Source organism: Quercus robur, chromosome 3 (genome assembly GCF_932294415.1).
Source record: "Quercus robur chromosome 3, dhQueRobu3.1, whole genome shotgun sequence".
Taxonomy (NCBI): domain Eukaryota; kingdom Viridiplantae; phylum Streptophyta; class Magnoliopsida; order Fagales; family Fagaceae; genus Quercus; species Quercus robur.
The window spans coordinates 8,272,939-8,296,113 of record NC_065536.1 but is presented as its reverse complement, the minus strand read 5'-3'; the positions used below and the strand labels follow the sequence as shown (position 1 = coordinate 8,296,113).

At 34.3% G+C, this 23,175-nt stretch overlaps 3 protein-coding genes and 1 non-coding gene across 4 annotated transcripts; all 4 read left to right on the top strand.

Moving 5' to 3' along the window:
• The first annotated feature begins 211 nt into the window (after positions 1 to 211).
• Positions 212 to 3,773, top strand: LOC126716938 (probable U6 snRNA-associated Sm-like protein LSm4). The gene is made up of 8 exons (XM_050417989.1): positions 212 to 359; positions 579 to 618; positions 735 to 776; positions 1,197 to 1,295; positions 1,412 to 1,489; positions 2,412 to 2,451; positions 2,802 to 2,969; positions 3,408 to 3,773. The coding sequence occupies exons 2-8, from the start codon at positions 616 to 618 to the stop codon at positions 3,425 to 3,427; spliced, it is 450 nt and encodes a 149-aa protein (XP_050273946.1). The 5' UTR covers positions 212 to 359; positions 579 to 615; the 3' UTR covers positions 3,428 to 3,773.
• Positions 1,609 to 1,801, top strand: LOC126720126 (small nucleolar RNA snoR127). The gene has a single exon (XR_007653280.1). It is a non-coding gene; the product is annotated as a small nucleolar RNA snoR127 (small nucleolar RNA).
• Positions 3,774 to 6,253: 2,480 nt separating the features above from the next.
• LOC126716937 (uncharacterized) lies at positions 6,254 to 12,803 on the top strand. Its single transcript, XM_050417988.1, has 13 exons — positions 6,254 to 6,517; positions 8,155 to 8,292; positions 8,386 to 8,467; positions 9,075 to 9,151; positions 9,227 to 9,342; positions 9,432 to 9,540; positions 9,923 to 10,039; positions 10,158 to 10,249; positions 10,818 to 10,884; positions 10,968 to 11,049; positions 11,123 to 11,214; positions 11,434 to 11,577; positions 12,389 to 12,803. The coding sequence occupies exons 1-13, from the start codon at positions 6,374 to 6,376 to the stop codon at positions 12,533 to 12,535; spliced, it is 1,407 nt and encodes a 468-aa protein (XP_050273945.1). The 5' UTR covers positions 6,254 to 6,373; the 3' UTR covers positions 12,536 to 12,803.
• A 1,430-nt stretch (positions 12,804 to 14,233) lies between these two features.
• Positions 14,234 to 19,610, top strand: LOC126716936 (26S proteasome regulatory subunit 6A homolog). The gene is made up of 10 exons (XM_050417987.1): positions 14,234 to 14,473; positions 14,784 to 14,900; positions 16,541 to 16,648; positions 17,061 to 17,252; positions 17,365 to 17,556; positions 18,197 to 18,315; positions 18,467 to 18,554; positions 18,796 to 18,915; positions 19,008 to 19,148; positions 19,261 to 19,610. Exons 1-10 carry the CDS (start codon positions 14,357 to 14,359, stop codon positions 19,336 to 19,338), a joined length of 1,272 nt encoding a protein of 423 aa, XP_050273944.1. The 5' UTR covers positions 14,234 to 14,356; the 3' UTR covers positions 19,339 to 19,610.
• Positions 19,611 to 23,175: the final 3,565 nt, after the last annotated feature.

Sequence of the window (23,175 nt, the reverse complement as noted above, 5' to 3'; positions counted from 1 at the left end):
TGCATCCAAAATTGGTAAGGGCCTGGGCCCAGGACCTGTATGGGCTTGGGCTTAATGCCGGTATGGGCTTTGGGGTCTCGATGCCGTACACTATCTATTTTGTCCAAAAAAAAAAAAAGAGTAATAAACTAATAATAATACCAAAACTGAAGTACCTTAAAAAAAAAAAAAAAAAAGTCTTAATCTACAAATACCAAAAAGCTGGAGTGCATATGTGCAAAAACATGTTATTCTTGGTGAACCCTTTAAACCTCTCTCAAGCCTAAACTCCGCCACTGTCCCCAACAAGAAACTCAACGATCAAGCTGTGCCCTCAGAGTTCAAAGTTCCGACAAAGTTTCACCACACAGACATACAAGGTTTGTTTTCTTTAACTATTCCATCAATCTCTTTTTATTACTTAGCATTGTTTGGCAATATTATCCATGTAGAATGGTGCGATTTTTTTGGTTTTTAGTTTTTCCCCAAATAGTGAATAGTATAACACTAAAAAAATTTGCTTCCATTTATTTTTGCAATCAAAGAGAGTACTTTTACTGAGGTTTTATGCTTTCCTTTCCTTTTCTTTTGGTTTGCAGGTCATTTTACATTGCTGGGTTTGCCCTTTCTTAGAAAATGGTATGTAATTCACTGTGCTGATTTAGGGTTAAGGCTTTGTATTTTGGTTCCTTTTTCCATGATGTTGAGACCCTTTTTTGTTTTTTGGTTGATTTGGCTGGTGGGTTTTGTATCAGCTCCCTCTTTCATTGCTCAAGACTGCTCAAGGGCATCCTATGGTAAGAAATTTCTCTCTATGGATTTTATTTGTGTTTCACGTTGTACGGCTGTTTGGTTGCTGAGTAAATGTAAGAAGAGGGCAGAACCTTTTTTTTTTTTTTTTTAAATTTAATTTTGGTTACTTGGGAATAGTTGGGATACTATAAGTTTTAAAATAAAGGGCAAAAAATAAAGGATTATACATGAAATTTGATAACTTAGCATTGTTTAAGTAATTTTCTAGGTTTTGAAACCAAAATATTGCATAGATTGTTGTTCAGAACAGCATAAAGGTACTTTCTGAATGCTAATAGATATGTCTTTATTTTTCTTTGTTGTCCTTTTCTTAAGGATCCAAAGGGATTTGTAAGGTGTTAACCAAATCTAAATTCATGTAAAAGATAAATTTTATCCTAATTACTCTTTTTTTTGGGTGCTAGTTAGTCGAGCTGAAAAGTGGTGAGACTTACAATGGACATTTGGTGAATTGTGATACATGGATGAATATCCATCTTCGAGAAGTCATATGTACCTCAAAGGTAATTATTCTTGAACCATTCATATAATTGTCATATTTAATTTTTTTTCCTGTAAATCAGGTTTTATAATCTTTTGTGGCTTGCAATTGCACTTAAGGGTTGAAATGATGATGTAGGATGGAGATAGATTTTGGAGAATGCCTGACTGTTACATTCGGGGGAATACTATTAAGTATCTTCGGGTTCCAGATGAGGTATTTTTTATACATTCAACTTTTATCCTTAATCTGTAATGGTTTTTTTGTTCCCCTGCGTCTTTTGTATGCTTCTTTTTATATTAAAACACTGTGAGCATTCCTTTCTCTGTCTCTCTCTGGAATGATGCAGCTTAGCCAAATCAGACATCGATGTGCTCCATAAGGTGCTGTCATCAAAGCTTGTCTTGGTTGTTATTGAGTTTCATTCTGGTTCTCTTGCATTCCTTGATCAAGCTTTGGGTCACATGCCTTTTGTAGAAGCGCATCCGTGTGATGTTAAAAATGGAGATTGGATGTTCACTGACCAGAGTCTTCCCTTTTTATTTTGTTATTTCCTTTTTCATTTAACTGTTTTTTTTGCTGGGGGGAAGAAGCGCAGGGGGGGGGGGGGGGTGGGGTTGGAGTGTTTAGTGTGACTAGGTTTACTTGGTGGGAAATAATCCAATATTTTCTGAAAATGGAACCTTGTGCACAACATAGTCTTGTTAAAGCTGTTTGCATAGATCATCTAGTACTTTTGTATTTTTCTGTTATTTTCCCTTTTGCCACATTGATTCCTGCCAGTTTTTAGCATTTACTTAATCCCAGAGTTACTTCCAGTCAATCTACTGGATCTTTTGTTCCATCAGCTTTTGGAAATTCATCTTTCTTTAGTCTGTAATCATTTACTGGGGAATATTTGTTGCATTGTTGGGGGAATGTTTCTGACAGACTGGGTGTATTTTGTGTTTGCTTTCTGCTGTGTAGTAAGCAAATAATTTAGACTGTGTGCTGTTAATTTATTTCTTTCTTTCTTTTGTTCTAAATTTGTTTTGATGAATTATATTAGTTTCATAGTCCAAATTTTTGATAAGTTATATTAGTTTCATAGTCCAAAGGACTTAATTGACTCCTCTTTCAATGTTTGCTGTCTTGTTAGGTGATTGATAAAGTTCAGGAGGAGTCCAAGACCCGTGCAGGTATAGTTTGGTGGCTACACATACACACACACAAAAGGAGAAAAAAGATGGAGTAATATCAAATAAGGATCTATTTCTGTGACATTAATTACTGAACCTTTTGACCTATATAATAATCAATCATATTGATTGCCTATGCTTAATTACAGCATTGAGCACCATCTCTGTTATTTCAAGTTCTGTAGTAGAGTTGGTTCTGATATTCTAGATTTCAGTTTAAATTGGTTAGGTTACAAAGAAATTGACCAGAGCCTACTTTCCGCACTAGTGTCATTTCTGTTTTGGAAGAACTACTTTGATTTGTATGCAATTATTTGTATGACTGACTTTGTAACTGGTGACTTGTTCAGATAGAAAGCCACCTGGTGTGGGGCGTGGAAGGGGAAGGGGTAGAGAGGAAGGTGGTGGTGCAAGGCAAGTGAAAGGCATTGGGCGTGGTGGAGATGATGCAGGTGGCAGAGGCATGGGTGGAGGTCGGGGTAGAGGAACTTCCGCAGGCAGGACTGGTGGCAGCAGAGGTATCAAATACCAAAGAGCTTTGTTCCTGACTGTCTATAATTTATGCCATAACAAATCCATAGATTGTTTCATGAATTTTCTTAAAGCACACTTTATTTGCTTCAATAATCAATTATAAGAATTTAAGTCTAAGCATCATCACCATGGTAGTTCCAACAAAAACACATGTTGGATACCAGTCATAGCTGGTATACCCACACATGCTCATATAATTGAATATCCTCATTATCCTGTCAAAGATTCAATAATAGAACCTTGTTGCAATATGATTTACTGGGGGGTGGGGGGGGCATTGTCATCTCATTTTGTAACAAGATGATTGCCACTAAATAAGTCTCTTTTCTCTGCATTGTGCACGTGCACACATTTTTAATGTGAATTTGAGGGAGGATTAGCAATCTTTATAGGATGACTAATGGATTCTCTTTGTGGGGCAGGTGGACGTGGACGTGGCTGACAAAAATCTGAAGGTGTTGAGATGGGGTAGATGCTGCCCTGGAAGGCACCTTGTTTCCTTCTTTAAAGGCAAGATATGTCTTAAGTAACAAAGCCAGAGAGAAGATCTTTCCCTTGCTGCACAAGTGATTGGGGGTGCATGCTGAAGACTGCATCCATGTAACAGATTTTAGTATAGCTTTTTACTTAATTGCTCTTTTGATGCAAAAGGTCATTCGTAGAAGCAAACAATACAATCTTTCTTGAAGTTCCTTTCAGTGTGGACACCCTTATTAACTTATCATACTTTCTCAACATTGTACATGTGAATGAATTATTGTTGATGATGAATGTGGTTTGAGAAACAATCTATATTGCATGACTGATCTGATGGATGTCAATGTGTGGCTAATGGTTTAATGCATAAACCTTGCTATATTAAAAGGAATTACATCTCCTAGCCTAATGAATTGTGAGAAGCAAAATCTCTTAGGTCTTGCAAATCAAATTATGGCTTAAAGCGATACTGCATTTGTAGTGTTGAGATTTGACCTATCTCAATATCAAAATTCACAAGGTTTTAATACTTGTTACTTGGGTTTCAATGTCCAATTGAAAGTGTAAATAGCAGTGAGTGACTCATAGCAAGTACTATACACTTAGCCTCATTGAGATTCCTTAAGGTTAAAGGTCAATAGCAAGTGTGATGTTTTAATTCCTTTCCCTTGTCACTGACTCACTAGTTAAGAAGTAGCTATGGTTGTAGTCAATGGAAGTAGCTATGGTTCTAATAATAGGACCGAACTGGGTGTCCAACCGTGAAACTGGAAATAGTCATTTAAAAGGGGCTAGTCAGATTCAACTGTAGACTGAAGTAATATAAAATCAATGTTACCAATGCAAAATCTTTCCAAAATCAAGAAAACGAGTATATATAATTTCAAATTAGGAGTCTGAGCAACTCTTGTACAGATTTAGAAATTCTTTAATCAAAATATGAAGATGAAACTTGTACGCTTAATTTGAAGAAATCAACGGTTATTTTCATAATTCTTTTTATATGTTTATTGATATAACTTACTGAAGTGATAGATTATGAGCGGTAGACAAACATTTTTATATGGATTTTCTAGTTTTTTTCACTACTCACAAATATTATGATAATTCAAAAATGTTAGGACTAAATTCTTAATTTAGTCTTTCAATTATTACGTAGAGTTCAATTTCAAACACTTAACCAATTTATTGTGTCAATTTCATTCCTTAACTTTCAAAATCAAGTCGAATCCATTCTTTTACTTTATAAAAAAGTTTAGCTCCAATCCGGTTTTAAGGAATCTCCTTTAACCTATTATATGGTAATTTATAAAACTATTTATATGTACTATTTAAACAGGTTACATTACTCATTAAAAAATTCATGTGACTAAAACTATACATAAATTATCTCTTCTATTGCTAAATAATGAGTTGAAAGAAGGTAACATCAAACCAATTTGAAGCTAAACCTTTTCTTTTCTCTCAATTAGAATTTTGAAATAATTATCTTGCAAATAGAGTACATATTGAAAACACACTTTACAACTATTTTCACCAACACTATTGTCAAATAATTGCATTAATTTTAAAATAATAAAAAAGAATAATTAAATTAACTGGATTTTGAAAGTTACACTATGACAATATTGGCACAATTAATAATCAAGGAATCAAATTGAATTGTCAACTAATTGAAGAACCAAATAAGTAATGACTTTTGTTGATGAATGCATTTATGGAACAAATTAGAGTGTATATAACCTTCTGTTAAATAATGTTTTTATACATGTTTTTTCAAAATAAGGTCAAATACGAAGAAAAAATAGTAGGCGAATGCATGCCCCTAAACTAGACCGATTAGTCATCTATAGAATCTATTCTATCAACATTTCTATGGTCACAACAAAAATTCACAATACTCTTAATTTATTTACCACATCAGATGTGAACCATTAAAACAAATTTAAAATTATGGATTGCGGTAGGTAGATCCAATCGTGAGGTGGCAGACAAATTAGAAGATTTCGTGATCCTAACTTTATTTCTATCTTATTAAGCTATTAATCCAACTAACAGTCCTATTACAAATACTGTAAAATCACCAACTTCTTTGCATCTTACACAAAAATACATGAATGGTGTGAAAAGTTCTGTGAAACTCGTGTTTTTGACAGACTTTTCCCTCTAACAATTAAGAAAGAAATTAATGTGTTTGAATACCGCTTATTTAACTGAAAACTAAAAATTAAAAAAAAAAAAAAAATTTCGTATTACTATTCACACTAAAATACCAATCAGTTTTTGTTGTAGACGGGGATTGAACCTTAGATCTCTTATACAACCATCAGATACTTTATCAGTTAAACTAACTGAAACCCACCACCCTAAAATACTGTTCATTTACCTATTTGCACTATTCATGTTTCATGAATATTGAAATAGGCGTTGGTAAAAAAAAAAAAAAAAAAAAAGGATGAAAACGCAAACGTGATTGGCCAAAAAAGCCAATCCAAACGCTACCTATTGTCATTATCTTCCACGTATGTATGATTATTATTCCAAAATATTGCACAATAATTAAGAAAATAATTAGTATATATATATATATATATATTTTTGAAAGCATTAGTATATATATATTTAGAATAAGACAATAACAATAATTAAGAAAGAAAGATACGCGGAACATATCATATCATATGAATCTTTGGTCACACTTTGCTGGTTTGTTTGACCAATGACCATATATGTTGGGATTATTATGGCATAGTGTACAACTCAACTTAGAAGCAATAAAACACTTCAATTTCAACAAAAAGACAGAGTTAGAGTTAGAGTTGGAGTTAAGAGTTATCGTTAGAGAGAGCTAAACATTATTCACAGTTGAGTTCAGAACTCAAAAAAAAAAACACACACACACACACTGAAAATGGCAGAAATCAAAGCCGATACTACGACACACCACCAGAAGCAGCTCCCAGTTACTGTATCGGAATCCGATATATCGGAGCAAAAGCCCCAGAAACCAAAGCGTGTCGCTTCCCTCGACGTCTTTCGAGGCCTCACTGTTGCGGTACATATATTCTTCGTTCATATATATACCATTAACTTAAGGCCTTAATTACTTATTATTATACTTCTTTCTTCTTCATTTTTTATGTTGAAATTTAATTGTCTGCCTCATAAATTTTCGCTGCATGTAATTTTTTTTTTTTTTTTTTGTCTGAATATTTAATATTTTAGCACCTAGTTGTTACTTTTTATTAATGAAAAGACATATTATACTCCTTTTTCTAGTTCAAAATTTTAAAAAATAAAATAAAATCATCAATGATATTGGGTATTGCATTTTTTTTTTTTTTTTAATTTCATTCTAAAATAATGATTTTTAAAAATATAAAAATTGTGTTACTACATTTAATGTGTTACTCATTCTCTCTATAAGCAATGCTAGAGAGAGATTTTATTTCTTGTCCCCCTACAAATTGTTATGGCAATAATTTGTGATGGCCGTGCAACCTTGCTTTTGCATGAGTTCTTCACTAACACTATTTATATTAAGCATAAATTACGATGAAAGATTTTGTGTGTCTTGATTTATTGTTTTTCTTTTATTGCGTCTTTTGGTGGTGGGTTTATTGATGAAAAGTGAAAAAAGTGATCTTAAAATATAGTACTTTATCCATACATAAAAAAAATAAAAATAAAAATAAAGTAAACTAATTTATTTTATGTAAGGTGATCCTTATAAAACTAATATAAGGATCTTGATTCATTATTTAGTTTTTGGAAAACAATAAAAGTAATAAAAGAAATTGAAGTTCTACTTTTGAAAAGATTGGAAACGATATAAAAAGAAAAAAGACATCAATTATTTATTGGAATAATTCAATTCATAGCAAGCATAGACACCTCATTTGGGGTGCCGCATACATGTCATACTCATACCTACCATGTCACGTTATAATTTTCCAAAAATTGCTTGTTTTGCCATGTTGTACCCGTAACTGTATTGAGAAGTTGTTCTAAGTATATTGATAGTCAAAACTATACAAGGGACTAGCTTAATATAAGCAATTTTTTTTTTTTTTTTTTTTAGAAAGAATATAAGCAATTAAGTGGGCATAGGAGTGAAGTATATGAGTGATATATAAGTATGTGTGTATTAAAAGTAATATGCCATATAGTTTTGAAATACAGAGTACTTTTATTATGTCCTCTTTGGTAATTTCCCACCTCTAAGCGTGCGTTTGGGAGAGGATGTTTGCACGTTTTGTGTTTGGGAGAGGCACTGGTCATGGACCAGCCATGAAGTGAAAAACGCAATAAGTTTTCAACAACAGTGTTTTGCCTTTTTTAAATTACTTTGGTACAATGTTTTCAACAATAAGTTTTCAATTTCCAGTTTTTAGCAAAATAAGGTATCCAAACAGACCCTAAAGCTCTTTATCAAGTTGGTTACAATTGATTTATAAGTTTCAAAGCAGAACTGTAGTTTACCAAATGCTAACAGGCACAATTTTTCAATAATAGATTTTGTACTTATTGAGTTTTAATTGTTAAATGTAAAATCTTATTTTAATGATTTAATCAATAACATATTGTATATTTTTTGGACTTTTCATGAAGTCTAATAAAGGATTGGTTCAAACAGTACACATTGAATTGTAATTTCTATTTTTTTAAGCTTGCATGTCATGTGCATTGTAGTTGATGATTTTGGTCGATGATGCTGGAGGAGAATGGCCTATGATTGGGCACGCACCATGGAATGGTTGCAATCTTGCTGATTTTGTGATGCCATTCTTTTTGTTCATTGTTGGAATGGCCATTGCACTTTCTCTCAAGGTTGGTTTATATACTGTTTCCATCCAACTTAAGAAGAAGGTTACATGAAATGGTTATTGGTTTGCATTCATTCTTGTATCTTCTTTTGTCCAGAGAATACCAAACCGGCTTTTGGCCTTAAAAAAGGTGCTTCTTAGGACTTTGAAGCTTCTCTTTTGGGGTCTCCTACTGCAAGGTCAGTTCTTTTTTTTTTGGTCTCATTTTTATATCTACTCAGCTTACCCTCCCCTTTTTTTTTTTTTATATAGCATTACTGTCGAATTTGGAGAGAGTATATAATAAATAATGATGACTGATTTGAAGGAAAGGTTTATCTGCAACTTTTTACTGTTCCTTTCCAATTTCAATTAGTTAAAACTTATTCATCAAAGTAAACACTTATAATATACAAGCATCACCATTTTCTGAGAGAGTTTTTCCAGAAAAGTAAACCAAGCTGCACAAAATATGTTATGCTCTCAAATATCAGATCTTTAACCTAGTCATTGCATGATTCATTGGACATACACTTAGCACTCCCAGAGCTGATGTCATCGCTTGCTAAGTGTGCATGTGTACACCAACCCTCATTCATCTAGCAACCCACAATGTAATTTTTAATAGACACAGGAAAAGATAGTACTTAAGATAAAATGAGCAATACTTTTATCAAAATATCTTCATTTATGCTGAAAACTTGACACATTATCTGTAGTGCATTCCTGGGAAAAGAAATTAAGAAAGAACAAAAATTAGGCTCCGGACCTTCTTTGATGTTAACTTGGCTTCATTATGTTATGAAGGAGGTTATTCTCATGCTCCTGACAAACTAACATATGGTGTTGACATGAAAAAGATAAGGTGGTGCGGCATTCTGCAGGTAATATTGATGTTAGCTACAAACCTTAGTTGTATGGGGAATGGATCCATGCAGTAATTTTTTCATTCTTTCTAGAGAATTGCTCTTGCATATTTGGTGGTTGCACTGGTGGAAATCTTTTCAAGAGGTGCACAAGCCAAGGATCTTGCGTCCAACTGGTTCTCTGTATTCAAGTCGTACTTCTGGCATTGGTAATTTTGTGAAACTGTGCTTGATTTTATACAAGTGATGAAACTTTACTATGCTTGTAAAAAACACTTTGTCTCTTATAAATTTTCAGGCTGATGGGAGCATCTGTTCTTGTTATTTACTTGTCTGCAATTTATGGGACATATGTTCCTGATTGGCACTTCACTGTCCAGAGTAACAATGGTACTGTCCAGTTAACAGTAAGTCCTAGGTTCCTTTTCTCCCTTTTCTTTTTTCCAAAAAAAAAAAAAAAATTAAGAACTTCTATGTAGATATATTGCTATTATCTTTGGTGCATGGTTGGAGATGTCATGATAGACCTAATAGTTTTTTGTTCAGCTACTGGCTGATAATAGTCTTTGGCATGAAATAATTAACTTGAGAGCATTTGGATATGGAGAAATTGAAAATTTGAATTCCTAAATCTGTGTAACTCAGCATCACTAAATTTGGAAAAGGCATAAGGTCTTGTCACAATTAGCATCAGTTTTCAGTGACACACTTGTTCAATTAATGATTCAACTTTATGAAATGGAATAGCTACCAGGGTTTCTATTGACATGTATATTCTGTTCATTTAAGGTTGCCTGTGGCATGAGAGGAAAACTGGACCCTCCTTGTAACGCAGTAGGATATGTTGACAGAAAAGTGCTAGGACTAAATCACATGTATCCACATCCAGCATGGAAGAGAGCTAAGGTGTGTATCTGTTTTTTTTTTTTTTTTTTACCTCATATCATTTTATGAATTTGAGTTCACTAGCTTATAGACAGTGTCATTTTAAAATTTTAATCATTCTAATTTTGAAGTGATTCAGGCTTGCACTGAGAATTCCCCATATGAGGGGCCTTTCCGAAATGGTGCTCCTTCATGGTGCTATGCCCCTTTTGAACCTGAAGGAATTTTGAGGTCTGTTAACATCATAACTCCTTCGTGTCATTTAAAATGAACTAGTAAACCAAATGCCTCTTGTCTAGATCTAATCAGTGTTTAACCAGTTCTAGCTCTTGTTGAACTAAACAATGGAAATCATAAGGCTTTCCCTTTGGGATTATTAAAAATCTATGGATATCACATAAGGAATTTTCAGGCACATTCACTCCATTAGCACAGCTAAACTATATCACTTTGGTCTGTCTAATTGATTTTCAGTTATTCCAGAAGTATAGCATGTGAATGGCAATACTAAGAACTACTTCAATATAAAATAAGTTGGAGAAGACAGCGACCTATTTTTAAGAAGGCTGCCCTGACTCTAAGGGGCAGGCTCTCCCTCTCAGTCGTTTGATTGGAGCAATTTATTGTTATTTTTACACCTGCAGGTTCTTATTTTTAAGCATGAACCTCATGAATGCTCCAATCCTGTGGCTATGATGGGAATCTTATGATGAATGTGCCCCACTATCAATGCAGTATTTGTAAATCTTGAGAAATTATTTTGAACCTTTTCTATTTATGGATGTTTATCTAATTGCAGCTCAATATCTGCTATTCTCTCCACCATCATTGGAGTGCATTTCGGACATGTTCTTGTACATTTTAAGGTGGGGTCTATGAATTTTTGTGATTTGTGCCTAACTTATATGTAATATGATCTCTCTTCACTTAATTTTGTCAATTATTACAGGGTCATCCAGCTAGACTGAAGCATTGGGTTACGATGGGTTTTGCTCTCCTCATTTCAGGAATTATCCTTCATTTCACTCATGGTATGAACTGAATGTTCAATATATGCAAATTATCTGTTATCTCCTTGCTTTCTAATGCTTTTCCCCAATGCAGCAATTCCTTTGAATAAACAGTTGTACACATTAAGCTATGTTTGTGTAACATCTGGAGCAGCAGCTTTGGTCTTTTCAGCTTTATACATTATGGTATGCTTATTTTTTTCCCCCATGAAATTTTTTTTTTCCCCATATCAATAGGGTCATTATTGATCTTTTGAGTATATTAGACCAATGTTGTTGGAACTTGGAATTAAGGCTTGGTTGAGCTGCTCTCAGTTGAGTATCTATTTGTTGGGAATGTAAGGTACACTGGTTCAGTGACTATACGTCAAGTTTAATATAATCCTATACTGTGTTATATACCAGGTTGATATTTTGGGTTTGAGGTACCTGTTTTTACCTTTGGAATGGATTGGCATGAATGCTATGTTTGTCTACGTTATGGCGGCTGAAGGCATCTTTGCAGGATTCATTAATGGGTGGTATTACGATGACCCCCACAATACACTGGTACATCATCTTAAAATGCTTTTACATTTTTACCTCAACATGTCCTGTACAGCCCCTTACTATGTTCAAAAAAGAGCCACTGAAAATGATATCAGCTCCCTTTCTTCCACTACCAAAGGAAGGGAAATATCTCTGTTCTCTCTAATCTACAAATATTTGTGAGGTGTTCAAAATTTAAAGTTTCATAGTTTCTCTGTTCAAAATTTAAAGTATCATAGCCTGTTCTTTAGCAAGAGAATCTTTTATAATTTTTTCTATGCTGGACTGATCTCAAATTTGCAGCATGTTTCTAGATTTCACAGAAGATTCTGCGTGTAAAGAATGTGTTAGCAGTTTTTGCTCATTGGGTTGCAGTTTTTTTTGTTCATTTTACAGAACTGCATATATTTTTTCCTGTCAAATATGCACAACTTGTCAAGCTTTGGAACATGTTAGCTCGTTCCAAAACTTGCCAAAACTCCAATGAGGAGGCACTTTTCATTTCCCTTTCTCGTATTCATGACTTTTTTTCTTCCTTTTCTTTTTAATATTCAATGCCATCAACTTATATCTCACTTCCCTGCACATGCATATAATCCTCACATTGGTGGATTCAACCTAATGTATTTTATTGGTCTTGCTTATAGAAACCTGGATAATTGTCTATGAGGTCTGCACCTTGTTTTGCAAATCTGAGCAATCAACCTATACAGTTTTAAAAATCAAAAACCCTCTACCAAACTTTAATCATCGTCTTACTCCTCGTCATTTCTTCTTTAATAATCTTTTACTTTATTAGTGTTGTTAATATTTTGCTGTTAAACTGTGACAGGTATATTGGATTCAGAAGCACATTTTTGTTAAGGTTTGGCATTCCAAGAGAGTAGGCATTCTACTCTATGTCATCTTTGCAGAGATACTATTCTGGGGTATCATATCAGGAATTTTGCATCTACTGGGCATATACTGGAGGCTTTAAATTCCATGGTATCGTGGTAGCTAATCTCCACTGTGCTGAACTTAGGCTGCTTGTTCTTGCCTTGATTTCCTTGTAATTTGTTATGCCAGTTTGTTGCAGGCTAGGTAATCAGCCTCTTTATACTGTGTTGCCCTGTATATATTCTTCAGGAATTGTAACTCATTGGTCATTATATTGTGTTTGATGTTATTTATCTTTTTTAATTTTTTGTCCAAACATTTGGAGATCATTATGAATAAATTGAAAAAGCAAAAATGGAATTGTTATATTTGTTTCTTGTGTTCATTTGCAAATTTGGATAATGTTGAGTTTTGACGGTTTTAATCTTCAACATTAGAACACTAGAACTAGAAGATTCTTCTCTGGTTTTGATTTTATCTTCAACACTCCTCTCGCAATAATTATATTATACATCTAGTATAGGTATTATCCCTCTTACAGTGTGCTATTGCATATGCTAAATGCATAAGATACCTTCTCAATTTAACAAGCAACAATAAATTTTAAATTATTTTTTATTCATTTATTTAGTAGTTATAGTAATGGGGAGGGTAAATCTGAACTTTTTAGAAACACAAAAAGGTATCAATTGAGTTACAAGGAACTCAACATAAACTTTAAATTCTCAAAGATTTAATTTTTGAAATCCAAAACTTTTGTAACCCTAATGCCACGCTATACCTAATAAGGTTTTAAATACTATTCCACATCACTCAAGATTTTAACACCAATAAATGTGAGTTTGGGACAAGATTATAAGCCAACTTTTAGTTTTTTAGTTTTTAGTACAATTTTTTAAAACTTCAATTTTTCTTACTTTTTCTTATCTTTAAAAGTACAAATATATTTTAGTACATTTTTAGCAAAAATATACAAGAGAACTACTTAAAGGCTATTATTATTATTTAAAGGAAGTTATTATTTATTTATATGATATAACTGAATGGCATCTCATTTATTTATAGAGAGAGGAGATGCATTGAGACATGTGTCCTTTACTTAAATACAAAAAAATAATGATTATTTATTCTTTTTTCACTATATAGTATGGGAAATGTTAACAAGCATTTAAAGTGCAAAAAATATTTAAATAAAAAATGTCAAAAAAAAGTCAAAAAGACATCAAACGGTACTTGTAAAGTTGAAAAAATGAAATAAAGCTATTAAAAAAAAAAACTGTCAAAAAAATTTCAAAAAAGCTATTGTTAACAGGCACTTTTCGGTACCTATTAACACAACCCATAAAAAAAAATATAAAAAAAAGGTACATCATAATGTATTTTTTGATAAGCTACCTCATAATGTATTGGTATAGAGAATTTTCATTCTAGTAGGCAAATCATACAAATTTATATATACAACTTTTTTCATAATAAATTTCATAATTGTTGAGATAATTTCGGTAGTCACAGTTATCACTTTTACACCTACTACTTTTTTCCACTACTCACAATCGATTACTTTAACAATGATTAAAAAAATTGGGTATGTATGATTTTTAGATTATTTATTTAAATAAATAAATAAGTGTTTGTATATATACATATAGGGCTTGAAACTCAATCGTTTGACACACGGCCCATTACCATGAACCTATCCAGAAGGCCCAAACCTTTTTCTTCACGGCCCAAAAAAGCCCCAAAAAATTAAAGAAAAAGAAAAAAAAAAAAAAAAAAAGGAAAAGAAAGAAGCAAGCTGCCTCTTTATTCTATTTCTTTGGGAACAAGTAGAGAGAAAGCTGTGAAAGGAAAGTGAAACCCTTAATTCTCCATCTCTCTCTCTCTCTGAGTCTCTGTGAAAAAGATAGAAAAAATAGTTCCAATGGCAACAGCGATGGCTGAAGATTCGAGCTTCGAGGACGATCAGCTCGCCGCCATGTCCACTGACGACGTCGTTCGTGCCTCTCGTCTCCTCGACACCGAGATCCGCATCCTCAAGGTTCTCTCTCTCTCTCTCTCTGGCTAGGTTTTCTTCAGCAATACCATGAAAACTAAATTAAGCTTCTAGATCCGTTTGTTTGCTTAATCGTTTATTTATTTTATACTTATGAAAAACGAAGTTCCAGTTTTTATATTTGTTTTGATTTCAATGTAAAGCTCGCTTTTTTAATTAAAAAAATTGTGAATTTTTTTATTTATTATAGTTCTGGACTGTGTTATTAATTGATTAGTATTATTTTTTATTGGAAAGCTATGGGGTTTCTGTGAATTCGTGATTTAAAACTATTTGTGCGTGTGTGTGGTTGAAGGATGAGTTGCAAAGAACGAATTTGGATTTGGATTCGTACAAGGAGAAGATAAAGGAGAATCAGGAGAAGATAAAGCTTAATAAGCAGTTGCCTTACTTGGTTGGCAACATTGTTGAGGTAAATTTATTTAATCTTCTGACAACTTGGATTTTTTTTATGTTAAGTGCTATGTGTGAGTGTGAGTGTGTGAAGAATTTATTTGATTGATTGATTACATTTGGAAATACTAGTTTTGATACCATAGGGTTGTGTAGTTTGGAATTTTTATTGTGTTGGGGATGTCAAATAGAGGATATATGCTTCAGCACCCACATTTGGGATCTGGGTTTTTTATTTTTTTTTTTTTTTTTGGGGGGGGGGGGGGGGGTTGTTAAATGTTAGACCGAGGTAGAGTCAATGAGTTGTAGCTCAAACGTCACGGGTTCAAGACACATGGAGTGCGTGTGTAACTTGTCAATGATTAAAAAAAAAATGAAAGACCGTGGTAGATAACTCAATTGCCACAGCCTGGCCCATCTTCCTACTATGATAATACCTAGTGTGGGCAGCATCAATTGTCTTTGGACAATATGAAGCTTACCATCCTTCATGGAAGGGGAATCTCCTAATATAAGTGCAATGCACATGAAAATAAATGGTAAAAGGCTTTTTTTTTTAACCTAACAAGCTCAAGATTGAAAATATTTCTTGTTTGTCTTATCCAAATATGCCTCCAAATTTTTTTTTTTTTTTTTTTTGGAAATAAATTGATAGCCAAATCCTGTAATTGGTGGAGCTTTTCTCTGTACATGAAAATTTGCCTGTGGTGTCTGTCTTCCTTAATAACAGCCAAATCAAGGAAACCCAGAAGCAATGTTTGATTTTGTTATTCACCTTGCTATAAATGAATTAGTGTGTTTCAATGTCTTTAGGAAGTATTTTAGTAAGTTATCCTTCACTGTAAATCATCTCTTACTTCACTGTAAGTTGGCTTATGCTTTATGGTGTGAAGTTTTTCATGTGTTTGGAGTCCATCGGGTAATGCTGAAGACAGTTAAATCTCTTTTTTTTGTTTGGGAGAATTGGTTTGGGAAGCAGCAGTCAACTATCTGGAATATGATACCAGGTTGACTACTGTGGTTAAGTTTGGCAGGAACAAAATAACCATATCTTTGAAGATAATGAGAGATCTTTAGATCTTTTAAAACAACTTCTTTTTGGTACTTTATTTCAGTGGGCTCGTATTTGGGGTCTTACACAATGTATTTCAATTTTTGCTTTTTACAATTTGTTAGCTGATAGCTTTAGCTCTTGAGCCTTTTGTATTTCCGTCATGTCCAGAGTGTTCATCATTATGAATGCGATGTTCATTTTTTCAATAAAAGTTCTATTACCTATCAAAAAAATAAGTTATCCTCCTCTTCCTTGCAATCATTTATCTCTTTTGTACCCACAACCACCATTTGGACACCCAATTCCTTGAAGGTAATACGTCAAATGTATATTGATCTTATTATGAAATGTTTCTTTTTCGTGATAGGGTGTACTTACATCTCCTGAAAGTAGAGGTTAATCTAACCATTTCGTTTTTTTAATTGTCTAGAAGATAAATTTTTATGGGCTTGTGCTTTGAGCCTGTTTTGTGATTTAATGTGGTTATCCCATGCTTAATCTGCGAGGGACACGGTTGAATTAGGTTTCTTTGGGGGTTTTACTTGGTTATTATAGTTGATGTTATGGTGAAATTGGACTCTAATTGTAAGTTTGTATACTTGTAGATCTTGGAAATGAACCCAGAAGATGAGGCCGAGGAAGATGGTGCAAACATTGATCTTGACTCGCAAAGGAAGGGAAAATGTGTTGTGTTGAAAACATCTACTCGCCAGGTAAGACAGCATACATATTATTATATTTTACTGACAAATTCAATCAAAATTCAGAATGTTGTTTAATCTGAATTGAACTATTAATTCTCTTCCCCCCCCCCCCCCCCCCCCGTTATACTGTGCTAAATTCCCTTTTTTTATGATTTAATGTGGTTATCCCATGCTTAATCTGTGAGGGACACTGTCGAATTTGGTTTCTTTGGGATTTTTACTTGGTTATCATACAATACATATGTCCAGTTCATGGAGGTTGCATGAATATCTGGAACAAATAGTTCTCTTAACAAGTCCTAAGACTCTTTTTCTATGTTCCAAACCTTGGTGCTATTCTATTTGTTGCGCCTATGCATTAGAATCACCTTGGCTGCACCTGTCAAAAGGTGATAATCAATTTTTTTACTTTTGACTGCAGACTATCTTTCTTCCTGTTGTTGGGCTTGTTGATCCTGATAAGCTAAAGCCTGGTGATCTGGTTGGAGTGAACAAAGATAGTTACTTGATCTTGGATACACTGCCATCTGAGTATGATTCTCGAGTGAAGGCCATGGAGGTTGATGAAAAACCAACTGAAGATTACAACGACATTGGAGGGCTGGAGAAACAGGCAAGTTTCTGATTCTCTGTTCTCTTTAGGAGAATTCTTCCTTGGTTACTTTTATTTGTCAATATTGGTACCTTAAACTCTAATTATGTGTTTTGTTTTTTTATTTCCACAGATCCAAGAATTAGTTGAGGCCATTGTTTTGCCAATGACACATAAGGAGCGATTTCAGAAATTAGGTATTCGTCCACCCAAGGGAGTGCTCTTGTATGGACCTCCTGGGACGGGGAAAACTTTAATGGCACGTGCTTGTGCAGCACAAACAAATGCCACTTTTCTGAAGCTAGCAGGCCCACAACTTGTCCAGGTATGACATATTTTGTTATGGTTGATTCCTAATGGTTAATAATATTGGGAATTTCCGAAAATTGCTCACCAATCAAACAAAATAATCTTGGAAATTCCTGTAAATTATTTCCTTTTACAGCCTTTTTTTTTTTTTTAAACTTGTGTTATAAATCTGATTTACATATGCTGACACCTGACACTTAGACTACAGACTTGAGATTATCTCATTTTTAGCCTTAGAGGTATTGCATCCTTGACTGTAATTATGGAATTCCTTTGTCTTACTGAGGAATAAGAATCAAGAAAATGAAGGATAGGTACCAAGCATGTACAGGAAAGTGCATACTGCATTATTGAATATATAACTTGGTTTTTGATGAAACAACAAAGCCCAAAAAGTATTTGTTTGGCTGCGAGCATAAGCTATAGGCATTGCCTCTAATGCTCATATTCCCTCGTAATTGATTTCGTCAAGTTACAGATTGATAAACTTATGCTCATTGTCGGAAAGTAATACAAGTGATAGTTATATAGTGGATATGTTCATCCTCGTTAATTCTATATCTGATTTTATAAAGCAGTAAGTTTGATGGTGTTTGTAATTTGTATGTACTTAATAACTGGGTCCATGTGAAGTAATCAAACTTGGTTTTGTGTAGATGTTCATTGGAGATGGAGCAAAACTTGTTCGTGATGCCTTTCAGCTTGCGAAAGAGAAGTCACCCTGCATCATTTTCATAGATGAGATTGATGCAATTGGCACAAAGCGATTTGATAGGTATGCTATACCTTATTTCAGGATATGTAAGTTTTATAGATGTACATCTACATGATATTGTAGACAAACCTTTAGTGTTCTTGGTTTGGGGTTGGAAGAGGTTAATTCATTAATAGCTTTCCTGATTTAAATCCTTTCCAATTGACTACAGTGAAGTGAGTGGAGATAGGGAGGTGCAGCGGACTATGTTGGAATTGCTCAATCAGCTTGATGGTTTTAGTAGTGATGACCGGATTAAGGTTAGAGAAGCACTTTAAAGTTGTTGGATTCTGTTTTAGGCTAGTTTTTGGGTTCGTTAATTTTCTGGCATGAAGATTGTAGCTTGAACTTAATCCTCTTTGTGGGAGTCAATCTTGGACTGTCATGTACTTATTTTGGTGCCATAAATGAAAATTAAGAGGAATGTGGCACTGCATGTAATGATAATTGTATCTATTCTGTACCATGAGTGACCACCTTCAATTCTTTGGAAAATCATAGGTGATAGCAGCAACTAATCGTGCTGACATCCTGGACCCTGCTCTTATGCGTTCTGGTCGATTGGATCGTAAAATTGAGTTTCCACATCCCAGTGAAGAAGCAAGAGCTCGCATCTTGCAGGTAAGTCCTTTGGGGGTGTACTTTCTTTAATGACTGCTTTTATCTTTGTCATGTGCCGGACTCTTATTGAAACCTTTTCCTTGATATATTAGATCCACTCGAGGAAGATGAATGTTCACCCAGATGTAAATTTTGAAGAATTGGCCCGTTCCACTGATGATTTCAATGGAGCACAACTAAAAGCTGTTTGTGTGGAAGCAGGCATGCTAGCCCTTCGCCGCGATGCTACTGAGGTGTGCATTCTCCAGGATTTCTGCAACTTATTGCAAATCTGACAAATATTTTTAATTTGGGCTTTGCATGGGAACAAGTACTGATCACAGTGTTTGGTTTTGTCAATTTCAGGTGAACCATGAGGACTTTAATGAAGGTATCATTCAGGTACAGGCAAAGAAGAAATCAAGCTTGAATTATTATGCCTAGATTCTGTTCAATTTCACGGTTCAGATCATGCAAAGGCTGGACTTCTGAAATGGTATTATGTGCCCTCAATTTCAATGAAGTCAAGCTTAGTTTACGACTTGTTCACAGAAGTAAAACCTCTGTATTGTGTAATCTTGCGTACTAAACCATAAATCATTAATTTAGTCAAGCTTAGTTTCTTTTGATTTTTCCTACATACGGATTGCAGATGTGAAGACTGTAAATACTTATCTCATGGTTTGGGTTAAAGATTATTCCCTTTTAAGATTCAACCCCTTTAAGAATTTATAGCTTAAATATTATCAAAAGAATTAGGACGGCAATTGGCTCATGCCTTGACATTGACAACCCATCGAATCTCTCCTAAGCCAAAAAAAAAAAAAAACCATTGGTATCCATCAAACCGGGCAACCGATATTCATCTTTTGTTCTTTCAGGGGTGAACCTGAACCTCTATGCTTTTCAAAGCCTGTTTGGTAACATATTTTAATATTTAAACATTGAAAATGGGTTCTAAGAAAAAACAACACATTTGATAAGGGTAGTTTTTTAGGAGTATTTGAATTACGTTACTCACTTTAAGATGTTCATAAACACTGAATTTAGAAAGCTTTTCTTGTCAGGTTTTAAATTTCAAACGACGTTACTCAATAACACTTTCATAAATATTTTGAAAAACATGGGGCTCACTTGATTAGATGACACATAAATCTTGCTTCTTCAATTCCAACAAAAGGTCCAGTTGTAAGCTTTTTTTTTAAACATTTCACACGTACATATCAAACACACAATTAGTTTAGTTTCGTAATGAATTGTTTGTTTACCAAAAAAAAAAACACACAATTATATTTTTTTTACATGTTAGAACATGTTAATTGAAACATGATACCAAATAAATTTTTTGTTTTATGGATACTATAAACACATGTTTTCATAACACTTTTTAAACTAAAGTTTTCATATTATTTTAAACCACGATACTAAGAGGGTGTTTGGACTAAACCTAATTCAAAATTCAAAAAACATAACTCAAAACTCATATCTCAAATCCATCTCTCATATCTCAAAACTCACTCATTAAAAACCCGAAACTGAGAACTCATCTTTGGTTCATAACTCAAAACCATGTTTCTAATTATCAGTACTCAACTTTATCAATTTTTTGTGGAGCCCACCACCTGGTCTCTTCAGAACGATTACTGCTCCCTCCCGCGTGTGACATTATCTCTCATCTCACCCAAAAAGAAATTGTTTTGTCTTTCTTCCACACCCACCGAGGCATCCCCATCAAACTCCAGCATCGACACACTTCCGCCTCCATCTCCCCAAAACCCATATCCAGGAAACTCCATCGGCTGGTTCGTTCTTCGATCTCAGTCCCAGTTTCTGCGTTTCCTTCCTTTCCTTTTTAGTTGTATGAAACTGGTGTGACTCATTTTCTCTTCTTCCTCTGCCCCGAAGGAACCCCAAAATCAAAGATTGCATTTGATGTTGTAGCTACTATTTAATCAATGGTTTTCACCTGCACTAGAATGTTTTTTAGTGTGGAACTATTATACCTCAGTTAGCTAATATACAAAGGTGCATGTCAGATCAATAGCAAAACCTTTAAGGACTGAAATTTCTTCTTTCAAAACAATGCTTTAGAGACACCCAAAACAGGGCAAAATGGGGTTTATAGGGGAGAGAGAGAAAAGGTGTTCACCTGGGCAGAGTTGGGAGACGAATTTCGGTGCCGGTGACAGATGGGCTTGTCGGTGGTGCTAGGTCTCGACTGGGATGGGTTCTTTGATCGGGTTCCTTTTTTGTGTGTGAGATTGTGAACAATTAAAGCCACTGGAGTTTGAGATAAAGGTTGGAAAAGAAAAAGTAAAGGAAGTGATTTTAATCAGTTCTCAATTTTCATTCTCATAACTCAAAAATTTGATAAGTTTTGGAAACAAAAACTGAAGACTTAGCCAAACCAGTTTTCACTCAATGGGTGTCACGAATTTTGGATTTTGAATTATATATTTATATAACTCAAAACACCTTAATCCAAACACCCTCTAAAAATCTCCAACCTAATTCTCTCTAAAACACCGGTGGGAATTTCTGTGTTCCACTATAGGCACAACCACTTTCAAGTTTTTAACTCCCAACATATTTCAAGTTCCAAAGGAACGCGTTTTTTCAAGGATGAGCCGGGAAGGTCAGATTGAGCCGCCGCCCAGTTAATAGATTGGGTTATCACCTATCAGACCAGCAGCCAGGGAAAAAGTCAGCTAAATCCTGAAGATTGATTAGCCCAAATGTTATCCTAAACTGAAGAACCAAATGCTTGCTTAGTTTAGGCAGAAAGTGTATTATACATTAAACATATATAGTATGCCTCTTACAGCATTTCAGTCCCAAACAGCCATGGCCCATGACATCTACTGATCTACGTACTGTGAGAGGCAAGTTGCATCAGTGCACCCTCTATATATATCCGATGCATTATACATATATATACAATTATTGTAGTTTGTCGGTGAAAGCACTTTATATACGTGGGTTGAAAAAGAAGTAGAGAGAGAGAGATCTTGGTTATGCTATCTGTTCTTATCGTTGATTCTTTGGGCAAATGGATAATTTCCGAATATCCACAAACGTGTTCACCTTATCAAAGTGCGCACTCAAAAGCTCGTGTATAATTCAGATACATATAGCATCAGATTCGTTTATTGGGGTTATGACTTATAGGTAAGTACACCAAAGTTGATTTGGTCGACAAAGCCAGAGGTTCACAATTTGATGCTGACGGACCTATTGCAATGTGTGTTTATGCAATATTACCTCTGGACCAAGAATGGCAATGCATGATCCAAACCCATTATTTCGCTCAAACCAGACCACCATAAGTACTACTCTTAACCTACCTCGGGACTAGGAATGGCAATTCATTCACCCCAAAAGTTTGCTCCACAGAAAGATGAAACGCCAATGGAGGTATGCGATCTCCAAATCCAAGATGGGATTCAGAACATGGATTACCTTAAACCACTGGCATTGGGAAGTGTGGATATAAGTTGGAGGTTCAATAATTATTTCCACGTTTCATTTTTTTAGTTTATTCTTTTTGAATAATAACATGCACCGACTATCTTTTATCTCTCCTTTTTTTTTTTTTTTTTTTGATGAAACTATCTTTTATCTCAATAAACTATTCCATTGATCAGATGGTTAATGGGCAAATTCAGTGTATCAAGGAGGAAGAATAGTCCATCTTTTTTTAAATGATTACCTGATGGACAATATTACCTAGTGGACAATCCGCTACTATTGCTGACTTACACCCTATGTGTTGATTCAGGAGAGAGGATTGCTTATTTATTTATTTAAATTTAATAGTTGGAGGAGAAGAGATTTAAATTTCAGATGTCTCCATTGAAAATAACATTAACGCTTGGCAAAAGTGAAAATTGCTCTTAATTATTCATAATTCAAGTCACAAATGGGGCAAGTCCCCGTTCATCCTGCCAACCCGCAAGAAGACATCTTTAATCTTTGGATAGATCAACATCCTAATCTAGGTTTCACCCGACCATGATCAGTGATTGTACAAAATGTATTAGATTTTCTTATTTTTCCAAATATCTCAAAACAGACAATCACTTGTGAGCCTGCAAGATAGAGGAATCAATCTGGACAAGTTTGTTTCTTGTTTTAATGGCAATGCTTGAGAAAATTTATCAGCAACATGAAAAAAGGAAACACATACATTGTCACAATCTGAACTTCATACTCATCTTACTTTTTACAGGGAAATCTCTAGAAGACAAGTCCGTAGTGTTTTTCTCTACGACAACCTAAGAG

What these genes read in the sequence shown, in the direction of transcription:
- LOC126716938 (XM_050417989.1), top strand. An exon ending in AAGTCATATGTACCTCAAAG is followed by an intron (nt 1,296 to 1,411) that starts GTAATTATTCTT and finishes ATGATGATGTAG; the next exon opens with GATGGAGATAGATTTTGGAG. An exon ending in CAGGACTGGTGGCAGCAGAG is followed by an intron (nt 2,970 to 3,407) that starts GTATCAAATACC and finishes TTTGTGGGGCAG; the next exon opens with GTGGACGTGGACGTGGCTGA.
- LOC126716937 (XM_050417988.1), top strand. Translation starts at nt 6,374, where the DNA reads ATGGCAGAAATCAAAGCCGATACTACGACACACCACCAGAAGCAGCTC. An exon ending in TTCGAGGCCTCACTGTTGCG is followed by an intron (nt 6,518 to 8,154) that starts GTACATATATTC and finishes TGTGCATTGTAG; the next exon opens with TTGATGATTTTGGTCGATGA. An exon ending in ATGTTCTTGTACATTTTAAG is followed by an intron (nt 10,885 to 10,967) that starts GTGGGGTCTATG and finishes CAATTATTACAG; the next exon opens with GGTCATCCAGCTAGACTGAA.
- LOC126716936 (XM_050417987.1), top strand. Translation starts at nt 14,357, where the DNA reads ATGGCAACAGCGATGGCTGAAGATTCGAGCTTCGAGGACGATCAGCTC. An exon ending in CCGAGATCCGCATCCTCAAG is followed by an intron (nt 14,474 to 14,783) that starts GTTCTCTCTCTC and finishes GTGTGGTTGAAG; the next exon opens with GATGAGTTGCAAAGAACGAA. An exon ending in GTAGTGATGACCGGATTAAG is followed by an intron (nt 18,555 to 18,795) that starts GTTAGAGAAGCA and finishes GGAAAATCATAG; the next exon opens with GTGATAGCAGCAACTAATCG.